The sequence below is a fragment of the Zeus faber genome, assembly GCF_960531495.2.
Source record: "Zeus faber genome assembly, chromosome: 3".
Classification (NCBI taxonomy): domain Eukaryota; kingdom Metazoa; phylum Chordata; class Actinopteri; order Zeiformes; family Zeidae; genus Zeus; species Zeus faber.
In genome coordinates, this window is record NC_137190.1 from 648,291 (window position 1) to 660,880 (window position 12,590).

A 12,590-nucleotide genomic window follows, 5' to 3' on the forward strand; every position below is an offset into this window, starting at 1 on the left:
TTATGGTGCACGTTACATGCGTTACGTTGCACGTTACACGCGTTACATTGCACGTTCCACGCGTTACGGAGCACGTTACATGCGTTACGGAGCACGTTACACGCGATACGGAGCACGTTACACGCGTTACGTTGCACCTTACACACATTACAGTGCACGTGACATGAGTTACGTTGCACACATTACGGTGTCCGTGACATGCGTTACGTTGCACGTTTCACATGTTACAGTGCACGTTTCACGTGTTATGGTGCACGTTACAGGCGTTACGGAGCACGTTACACGTGTTACGTTGCACCTTACACGCATTAAGGTTCACGTGATATGCGTTACGTTGCACGTTTCACATGTTACCGTGCACGTTTCACGTGTTATGGTGCGCGTTACACGTGTTACGGAGCACATTACACGCGCTACGTTGCACCTTACACGCATTAAGGTACACGTGACATGCGTTACGTTGCACGTTACACGCGTTACGTTGCACGTTGCACGTTACACACGTTACGGAGCACGTTACACGCATCACGTTGCACCTTACACACATTAAGGTACACGTGACATGCGTTAGGTTGCAAGTTACACGCATTAAATTGCACGTTACACGCGTTATGGAGCACGTTACACGTGTTACGTTGCACCTTACACACATCAAGGTACACGTGACATGCGTTACAGTGCACATCACACGCGTAACGTCGCACGTTACATGCGTTACAGTGAACGTTACATATGTTATTTTGCATGTAACACGTGTTACAGTGCGTGTTACAGTGCACGTTACACACGTTACGTTGCACGTTACACGCGTTACGGTTCACGTTACATGGGTTACGGTGCACGTTACACAAGTAAAGGTGCACCTTACACAAGTAAAAGTGCACGTTACGGTGCACGTTACACACATTACGATGCATGTTACACAAGTAAAGGTTACACGCATTATGGTTCACGTTACACGCCTTGGGTGCACGTTACATACGTTACGGTGCATGTTACACACTTTACGGTGCATGTTATGGTGCACGTTACATGTGTTACGATGCACCTCACAGTGCAGGTTACACACATTACAGTGCACGTGGAGACCTCAGCGCAAACACCTAGGTGCACGTCCAGGACTACTAGGGTTCAGTTCGGCTGATAATGTTCTATCTACATTGTCTGACTACTGCTCTAACATCGGCGCCACTGATTTCAAGCAAAGTATTGATTTTTTTTTTATATAATCAATATTATTTGGACCAAAGCAACAACAACGATCAGCTCTGCCACTGATGGATCAAGAGATTTGTCTAAATGAAGACAACTCCATGTGTAGAAAAAAAACTACATTAGAACAGTTAATACATCCTAAATAACATCGTTATCTAGTCCAATATACAGCATCTTATAGGCAATACGCTTTTTGGGACACTTTGATATGCAAGAAATGAAACAGGAGGCAAATCACAAAAGGCTACAGAGGAGTGAGGTGTGTGTGTGTGTGTGTGTGTGTGTGTGTGTGTGTGTGTGTGTGTGTGTGTGTGTGTGTGTGTGTGTGTGTGTGTGTGTGTGTGTGTGTCAAAACAGAAACTTCACTTTGGCACTTTAATGGTGCTAGAGTTCGAGGGGCTCCGCTGGTTTGCTTCCTGGTAGCCGTGTCAACCAGCCGGACGCACGCAGAGCTTTAACAGTTTGAGTCCCAACAAGTTGATGCTGGTGCTGAACTCACACACACGAGCACTGACAAACAGCTGGAGCACGGTGCTGATCCAACATGGTATCCTCACAGTCGCAGGAAGTTTTCTAAATAAACTGAAGTGACATGGAATAAAAAGGATGTTTTGCCATCATCACAATGCACTATGCATCTTAAAGCCCTTCTGTGTTTATGGAGTCACCTCAGAGGCGGAGTTTGACCGTCACCATGGCAACGCACCATGTGCCCTGGGAGTCCGTGCAAGTTTCAAACTGGATATATCTTTATTGTTTTTTAAAGGCATGCATCACTGGCATGCTTCAAACTGCCCTGTGCCGCCTCAGCCACAGAGTCACTTCCTCAAGTAGCAGCAGCATCTTTATCACCATTATCACCATCACCACCATCACCATCATCACCACCATCACCACCATTATCACCATCATCACCATCATCCCCTTCACCACCATCACCATCAACATCATCACCATCTCCATCACTACCATTATCACCATCACCAGCACCACCACCATCACTATCAACACCATCCCCATCACCACCATCACCATTACCACCACTACAATCACCATTACCATCATCACCACCATCTCCATCACCATCATCACCATCCCCATCACCACCATCACCCTCATCACATCACCATCACCACCACCATCATCACCACCATCATCATCACCCTCATCACATCACCATCACCACCACCATCATCACCACCATCATCATCACCATCACCACCATCACCATCGTCACCACCACCATTATCACCATCACCATCATCATCATCATCATCATCACCATCATTATTATCACCATCATCATCATCATCATCATCATAATCATCATCACCACCACCACAATCACCATCATTACCCTCACCACCATTACCATCACCACAACCATCACCATCATCACTATTCTCACCATCGTCATCATCACCATTATCACCATCATCACAATCCTCATCACCATCATTACCATCATCACCGCCACTATCATCACCATCATAACATCACCATCATAACCATCACCATCATCACCACCATCATCACCATCATCACCACCATCATCACCACCATCATCATCACCATCACCACATCACCAGCACCATCACCACATCACCAGCACCACCATCACCACCACCACCACCACCACCATCATCACCATCACCACATCACCACCACCATCATCACCACCACCATCATCATCATCATCACCATCATCATCACCACCATCATCATCACCATCACCACCACAACCATCACCATCATTATCACCACCATCATCACCAGCATCACCACCACCATCATCACCATCACCACATCACCACCACCATCATCATCATCACCATCATCATCATCACCATCATCATCATCACCATCATCATCATCACTGCCACGTGCGCTGCCGCAGTGCCCTTCTAGCAAGACACTCACGCTTTGATACCAGAACACAGAGCTTCACCTCTTCTGAATAAGCTGCATTTTAAAGCAGAAACCAGATCCATAAACCATCTGGTCTCAGAACCAGAACCAGATCCAGGACCAGGACTAGAACAAGAACAAGACCCAGGAACAGAACCAGAAGCAGAACCTGACCCGGGACCAGGCCCAGGACCAGACCCAGGACCAGGCCCTTGGAGGAGGGTTCTGGAGGTCCTGCAGCCAGTAGGAACCCGCTCCTCGTAAAGGGAAGAGACTCTGAAGGTACAAACAGAACTTAGAGCTACAGGAGCTGCTCTGACAGAGAATAAAAAATAGATTTATTTGAAAAGAGACAAATAAATAAAGCACTTTGCGGGATTTGACCAAAATTCATTCATTAACTTCAGGTCAAATTATGTTTTGAAGAGAAATCACTTTGAACCTTTTTTTTTTTAGCTGAAAACTCTGCAAAAGGATTTATTATGAGAATATTGATCTTGTCTACACATCTATCTCTATACTGTATATCATAATAACTAATATATATATATATATATATATATATATATATATATATATATATATATATATATATATATATTAATCCAGATGATTAATCCACATTGAACTCTTTGATCAATTGTTAGAACAAAACTAAAAGTCGATCGACGAGAACTCTGCTCCCGGGTTCCACGCCTTAAAAAGGACCGTGTGCTGCCCATGTGCCCTTGGGCAAACCACACAGGTTTCCACCAGCACGGAAACCACCAGGGGGCGAGCTGCAAATGCTTCCTGCTCAGAAGAAGTGTCATCACAGAAGGAGAGGAAGGTTCATCCATCACTCTCATGTCCCCAGTCCAGTTTGATACTCTGTGAGAAAATAAACAATCTGATCAATAACGTTTGTTTAATCAATACTGTGCTGCCCCGTGGGGCCGATCAGAGCTCAGGGACCTTCTCACCTTCACTCCCTTCAGCGACTAAACAACAAAATGAGGACTTATCTGTCTGTCCCCTTTGGCTCACCTGTCTGTGGTGTTAAGTTTTTCACATCTGTCTCTTTAACCTTCAATCCCAGTACCCCTGCCTGCACACACAATACAGTCAGACAGTCAGACAGACAGACAGACAGACAGACAGACAGACAGACAGACAGTCAGACAGACAGACGGACAGACGGACAGACGGACAGACGGACAGACAGACAGCCCTCCCTCTATAGAGCAGACTCCATGTTGTCTCCAGTCTCCTGGTCGTCCAGGTTGTAGATGAACTTGGTCCTGGTTGGGGGGCTGTGGGGGCTGTGTGCTCCGCCCAGCTGGTCCAGGGTGAGGGTGGAGGCCAGCAGCTCGGTGGGGGTGAGCCCCCCCTCCCCGGTGCGGATGTACTTCCTGTAGTTGTTCCTGAGGCAGCGCCACGTGGTGGCGTAGAGCAGGAACGCAGAGGTCTTGAGCACGATGGCAATGCTGACGTAGAGGTGGCGGTAGGCCACGTTGTCGTACAGCATGCAGGCGCCACGCTCGCCGCACGCCCGACTCCACAGCAGGCAGGTGGAGTCGATGCCCATTCCGAAAATCAGGGGCGGGGGGATGAAGCCTAGGGTCAAAGGTCAGAGGGGGCGGGGGGGGGGGGGGGTAAGTGTGAGTCTGGAACTCTATTCAGGATAAAGTGTGTTCTCTAGTCAGGGATTCAAACAGTCAGGACCGGACATTATATAACGGTGAAGCTTTACGAGCGAGCACCCCTGGGGGTCCCCGGACCCCACATTGGGAACCCTTGGTGCAGAAGAGGTGGATCTCACCGATCAGCCTGAGCAGCAGGAACAGAACTCCCAAGGCGTAGGACTTCAGCTCCGGACTCACGGTCCTGGAAGCACAGAGACACAGCGCTGGACAAAGGTCGTGGGTTCTATTCCCTGAGTAGTTCAGGCAGTACCACGGTACTACCACAGTACTAACACAATGCTACCGCAGTACTACCACCTTACTACCACAGTACCACAGTACTACTGCAGTACTAACACAATACTACCACATTACCCCCATTGTACCAAAGTACTACCACAGTACTAACATAGTACATACTAATATACAGCAGTGGGGGGTACCTGATGAGGATGATGACGGAGGGCGTCTGGGCCATGGCTCCAATCATGCTGCAGACGCAGATGACGCAGAGGAAAGTGAGGAAGGAACGTTGACACTCAGGCGACGGACACTTCCCCCGCACGGCAACAGAGTCAGCGCTGCTGGAGATGCAGACGCAGCCACTGAGGTTCTGCAGGAGGGAGAAGAAACTGAAGAAGCGCTTCCACAAAACACACTGATGCAGAACAGAGATTATCACATGAAGGACGGACTGACAGAGGAGGAGCAGCACCCACCGGCTTGGTGCAGCCAGCGAAGCAGGCGGAGAGGTAGGTGACTCCATCAGCGCCGCAGACGGGGCTGACGGAGGCCGTGTAGCAGTTACAGTTACTGATGCACGGAGGCTCCAGACGCAGCCGCGAGCGCAGGGTCCTGCAGGGGGCCACGCAGGTGAATGTGTATTAGTGCACTGGTGTAATGTGTAGTGTACTAATACGTATTCAGGTGAATGTGTATTAGTACACAGGTGTAATGTGTAGTGTACTAATACGCATTCAGGTGAATGTGTAGTAGTGCACTGGTGTAATGTGTAGTGTACAAATACGCATTCAGGTGAATGTGTATTAGTGCACTGGTGTAATGTGTAGTGTACTAATACGCATTCAGGTGAATGCGTATTAGAACACTGGTGTAATGTATAGTGTACTAATACGCATTCAGGTGAATGCTACAGTAGTACACTACACATTAGGGTCGTGGCCAAAAAGGAATAATAATTGTTTAAATTCTACATTTTATTTGTGATGTTGCATCAGAACAATTCAACCGTTTTAAAAGATCTTTGAAGCACTTGACGATGATCTTACTGATTTCCGTAGGAGACGGTTACCCCGGCGACGGGCCCCGTGTCGCAGCCCAGAAACAAGAAAGAGACGTAGCAGGCGGTGGACACCAGGTTGACGAGCATGGCCATGCGCACTGCGCCCAGCGCCGACAGGTTGAGCTTCTTGACCAGCAGCCCCCCGAGGAAGATGCCCAGGCAGGCGCAAGGGATGGCCGTCATCCCTGGGGGGCGGGAGCAAGAGCTTTAGCGCCGGCGATGTCAGATCCAAAGGGAGGGAGTGAACCCGCTAGCCCTGCCCCCTCCACCTACCCAGCAGCTGATTGGCCGAGGACGTGGTCAGGTTGAACTGCTGCTCCAGGTACTTCCCCAGGAAGGCGGCGAAGCCGGCAACCACGGCGATCTCCATGCAGGCGGCGAGTGCCACACAGCTGAACACGGGGTTGGACAGCAGGAAGCGGGTGACCTGGGGGATGACTGGGGGGAAGGAGGGACTAGTTATTACAGTGCTAGTTAGTAGTACTACTAGTTAACTCTGGTGACTCCGCCCACCTCTCAGGTGCTGGCAGACCGTGAGGCCGCTGTTGGCGTCGTAGGCAAGCGAGGGACCGTGGGCCGGCGGGGGAGGCAGCATGGCCTGCTGGCTCTCTGTCCCCCCGGCGGCCCCGGCGCCCCCGCCCTGTTGTTCCAGGCTCTGGGGGAAGCCGAACATGAAGAGCGCCGACACGAAGAGCAAGGCGCCGCACAGCAGGAAGCCGCCCCACCAGGCGCCGATCCAGCGAGGGTCGTCCGGCGTGATGTCCAGCTTACCTGAGGTCGCGGAGGTGAGATGAGCACATCGTCATCGTGGCAACGTAGGAATATTGATGAAGAACAGTTTTCGCGAAGAACGTACTGGTGTCGATGAAGGCCGCATCCACGTAGACCTTGGTGCAGACGGAACCGAGGATGAAGCCGCAGGCCGGTCCGAACACCAGGGTGGAGAACAGGATCCCTGCAATAGGAGGTGGAGTCAAACTAGTGATATGGCAGCGGCTGAGGTTGCCAAGACTGACAAAATGGTCGCTGAATTTGAATCTATTTATAATTGAGTGATATTGATCAGATAGAATGATAATCTATATTCCAATATTAACAAAGGGGAAACATAGTAATGATCAGTCATTACTACACGTTTTTAAGGTCAACAATCATCAATATCTTGACTCATTGATTGATTATGTTTAACTATGTTAACAATTAATATTTTCAGTTTCTTATAATATGGAGGTATAGAACACCATGAAGTGGATAACAAGGAAGCAAACAGAGCACACAAGATGGTTGAAAATGGCCCAAATCTGATTGGCTGGGGAAACGTTTAGCTGTGTAATGTGTCTACTCTAGATGTAGAGTCAGAACATAGAGCCCCTACAAGCTCAGAGCTCCATGAGAGGGCACCGTGTCCATTCAGAGGACTTTGTCTCGGGTGAAGGAAGAGCGTCCTCCTGACGGCTTCACGGGAATGTGCAGCTGATCAATCACACGATCGATCGAAGAACAGGTTCTCTACTGCACCACGGTGATTAATCAGGAAACAGCTTCTAAATGCTGAGGCACCCAGAGAGGATGGAGACACTGGGGACTGCATGTCATCTGCCAGCTAACTAAGCCATGCTAGGGAAGCTATGCTAACTAGGCTATGCTAGTGTGGCTATGCTAACTATGCTATGCTAGCAGGGCTAGGCTAGGCTAGGCTAGGCTAGGGTGTGGGGGGTGACTGACAAAGTCTTCCCATAAAACTCACTCTGATCATAGCGCTACACTGAAAAGCAATACACTGAACCTACACTGTAAATACACTGAACCTACACTGTAAATACACTGAACCGACACTATAAATACACTGAACCTACAATGTAAATTCACTGTACCTACACTATAAATACACTGAACCTACACTGTAAATACACTGAATCTATACTATAAATACACTGAACCTACACTGTAAATTCACTGAACCTACAATGTAAATATACTGAACCTACAATGTAAATTCACTGTACCTACACTATAAATATACTGAACCTACACTGTAAATACACTGAACCTACACTGTAAATACACTGAACCTACACTGTAAATACACTGAACCTATACTATAAATACACTGAACCTACACTGTAAATTCACTGAACCTACAATGTAAATATACTGAACCTACACTATAAATACACTGAACCTACAATGTAAATACACTGAACCTACAATGTAAATACACCGAACCTACACTGTAAATACACTGAACCTACACTGTAAATACACTGAACCTACACTGTAAATACAACGAACCTACACTGTAAATACACTGAACCTACACTATATATACACTGAACCTACACTGTAAATACACTGAAACTACAATGTAAATACACTGAACCTACACTATAAATATACTGAACCTATACTGTAAATACAGTGAACCTACACTGTAAATACACTGAACCTACACTGTAAATACACCGAACCTACACTGTAAATACGCTGAACATACACTGTAAATACACCGAACCTAGACTGTAAATACACCGAACCTACACTATAAATACACTGAACCTACACTGTAAATACACTGAACCTACACTGTAAATACACCGAACCTACACTGTAAATACGCTGAACATACACTGTAAATACACCGAACCTAGACTGTAAATACACCGAACCTACACTATAAATACACTGAACCTACACTGTAAATACACTAAACCTACACTGTAAATACACTGAATCCACACTGTAAATACACTGAATCTACACTGTAAATACACCAAATCTACATTGTTTATACACTTAACCCACACTGTAAAGACACTGAATCTACACTGTAAATACACTGAATCTACACTGTAAATACACTGAACCTAAACTGTAAATACACTGAACCTACACTATAAATATACTGAACCTAAACTGTAAATACACCGAACCTGCACTATAAATACACCGAATCGAAACTTTAAAAAACCTGAACCTGCACTATAAATACACTGAATCTACACTGTACCTACACCTTAAATACACTGAACCTACACTGTAAATACACTGAATCTACACTGTACCTACACTGTTAATACACTGAACCTACACTATAAATACACTGAATCAACACTGCACCTACACTGTAAATACACTGAACTTACACTGTAAATACATTGAATCTACACTGTAAATACACTAAACCTAAACTGTAAATACACAGAACCTACACTGTAAATACCCTGAACCTAAACTGTAAATACACTGAACATACACTGTAAAAACACCAAACCTACACTGTAAATACACCGATTCTACACTCTAAATACACTTAACCTACACCATAAATACACTGAACCTACACTGTAAATACACCAAACCTACACTGTAAATACGCTGAACATGCACTGTAAATACACCAAACCTAGACTGTAAATACACCGAACCTACACTATAAATACACTGAACCTACACTGTAAATACACTGAACCTACACTGTAAATACACTGAATCCACACTGTAAATACACTGAATTTACACTGTAAATACACCAAATCTACACTGTTAATACACTTAACCCACACTGTAAAGACACTGAATCTACACTGTAAACACACTTAACCCACACTGTAAATGCACTGAATCTACACTGTAAATACACTGAACCTAAACTGTAAATACACCGAACCTGCACTATAAATACACCGAATCGAAACTTTAAAAAACCTGAACCTGCACTATAAATACACTGAATCTACACTGTACCTACACCTTAAATACACTGAACCTACACTGTAAATACACTGAATCTACACTGTACCTACACTGTTAATACACTGAACCTACACTATAAATACACTGAATCAACACTGCACCTACACTGTAAATACACTGAACTTACACTGTAAATACATTGAAACCTACACTGTAAATACACTGAACATACACTGTAAAAACACCAAACCTACACTGTAAATACACCGATTCTACACTCTAAATACACTTAACCTACACCATAAATACACTGAATCAAGACTGTAAATACACCAAATCTACACAGTAAATACATTTACACGCACTGTAAATACACTGCACCTACACTGTAAATACACTGAATCTACACTGTAAATACACTTAACCCACACTGTAAATACACTGAATCTACACTGTAAATACACTGAATCTACACTGTAAATACACTGAATCTACACTGTTAATACACCAAATCTACACTGTAAATACACTTAACACACACTGTAAATACACTTAATGAACACTGTAAATACACTGCACCTAAACTGTAAATACCCTGAACCTACACTTTAAATACACTTAACGCACACTGTAAATGCACTGAATCTACACTGTAAATACACCGAATCTACACTGCACCTACACTGTAAATACACTGAACCTACACTGTAAATACACCAAATCTACACTGCACCTACACTGTAAATACACTGAACTTTCAATGTAAATACATTGAATCTACACTGTAAATACACCAAATCCACACTATAAATACACTGAACTTACACTGAACCTACACTATAAATACACAGTTAATACACTGAACCTACACTGTAAGTACCCTGAACCTACACTGTAAATACCCCAAACCTACACTGTAAATACACTTAATCTACACTGTAAATGCACTGAATCTACACTGTAAATACACCAAACCTGAATTGTAAATACTCTAAACCGACACTGTAAATACACTGAACCTACACTGTACCCCCAGCCTACCAACCCTGTACACCCCGTGTGTACTTTGTGTGTACTTTACGCCTGTTGTTTCTTCCAACCTCTGATGTCGTCACAGAGAAGGTGTAACTCACCGATGTAGAGGGAGGAGTCCTTCCTGCGCACGTGGTCGTCGATGTAAGCCACCCCCAGCGGCTGGACGGGCGTGGCCCCGATGCCTAGCAGCACCTGGGCCCCGATCAGCAGCAAGTACATCATGTTGGTGTTGGCGCGGTCCCCGCAGTTGAAGCCGGCCTCGGGGCTCTCAGTCCGGGAGACGTTGGAGCAGACGTCGCGGCCCTCCTCCCCGCGCCACGTCTCCCCTGCCTCGTACTCGTACTGGTGGGTGAGGAACTCCGGCAGCGCCGACAGCAGCGCCCCCAGCGCCATGACGATGCCCCCGCAGCCTATCAGCCGGGGCCGATGCGCCTTGGCCCCGAAGTAGCTGACAAACAGGATCAGTGCCAGGTTCCCGATCTCAAAGCTGCTGGCGATGACGCCCACATCAGCGCTCTGTAGGTTGAACCTCCTCTCCAGGGTGGTCAGCACGCTGACCTGAGGGGTCAAACATCCCTTCAAACAACATGGAGGATACATGAATCCCTCACTGGTGCAGAGGAAAACCTGAACAAAAAAGACTGAAATATTCTACAACACTATCAGAAAGTTGACGGCCTGTTTTCCAGGCTCTTGATCATCTCTTTGCTTTCTTTTCCCTGGTTCTAGTCTTTTAATGGAAAGATTTGAGTTTCAACCAGATTAAATGTTCGATTTTTAAGAGTTTCAAATTGTATTGAGTCCACGTGGGTGAAAGTAACAGAAATAGGAAAATGTAAAAAAATGGTAAAAATATTTCAATAGTATTTCTTACTAAGCATGGTTCGTAATGTTCTTTGAGACGGATTAAAAGAGTTTCTATCAATATTAAAATAAGCAGCATAACTAGCGTCACCCGGAGCAGAAACCCTGAAGTGTCTTTCTGGTCATGCCTCTGGCTCCAGTTCATGGCGTCACTGTGTCACCGTGTCTGGAGCCAACGGACATGTTGGGCACTTTGATTATTCTACTGCAGATTCTGTTCGTTTCAACCTCGATAATGATTGATGATTGATTTTTTTTTCCGTCGCTCCTCAAAGCGACGCTGCCATCGTTCCCTTCTTCAACGTGAGCTCTGACCGTGAGCCTGGATCCTAGGTTACCTCTTGGTAGAGCTAGTTTACGCCCCCAGAAGATCCCAGTGACACCAGGACTCACATGTCTGCTAGACAGCTGTGCGCATGCCAGCAATATATGGTATTATTATGTTAGAACTGTGTTACTATGTTATTATGTTATAACTATGTTAATATGGTATTAGTATGTTATAACATTGTTACTATGTTATTATGTTATAACTATGTTAATATCTTATGTTAGAACTATGTTACTATGTAAATATGTTATAACTATGTTAATATGGTATTAGTATGTTATAACATTGTTACTATGTACTACTACTACTAGGCGGTAGAGCTGGTGGTCTAGTGATCTAAAGGTTGCTGGTTGGATCCCAGGCTCCTCCTGCTAGCATGCTGTAGTGTCCTTGAGCAAGACACTTAACCCCTCATTGCTCCTGATGGCTGCGTCCGTCGGTGTTTGAACAATTGTAAGTCGCTTTGGATAAAAGCGTCTGATCAATGACTAAATGTAAATGTAAAAAATGTAATTATGTTATAACTATGTTACAATCTTATGTTAGAACTATGTTTATATGGTATTATTATGTTAAA

The 12,590-nt window shown here is 45.3% G+C and overlaps 1 protein-coding gene across 1 annotated transcript in view; it reads right to left on the minus strand.

Annotated features, from left to right (window-relative positions):
* Nucleotides 1-4,339: 4,339 nt before the first annotated feature.
* LOC307228293 (solute carrier organic anion transporter family member 3A1-like) overlaps nt 4,340-12,590 on the minus strand; it is a gene marked incomplete at both ends in the record, with an annotated part of 31,780 nt that continues 23,529 nt past the window's right edge. The window contains 9 exons of the mRNA XM_079997931.1: nt 4,340-4,719; nt 4,925-4,989; nt 5,231-5,400; nt 5,507-5,642; nt 6,077-6,275; nt 6,364-6,528; nt 6,604-6,861; nt 6,947-7,045; nt 10,917-11,376. Of these exons, the coding sequence (XP_079854057.1) occupies nt 4,340-4,719; nt 4,925-4,989; nt 5,231-5,400; nt 5,507-5,642; nt 6,077-6,275; nt 6,364-6,528; nt 6,604-6,861; nt 6,947-7,045; nt 10,917-11,376 (1,932 nt within the window). The remainder of the gene's footprint in view (nt 4,720-4,924; nt 4,990-5,230; nt 5,401-5,506; nt 5,643-6,076; nt 6,276-6,363; nt 6,529-6,603; nt 6,862-6,946; nt 7,046-10,916; nt 11,377-12,590) is intronic.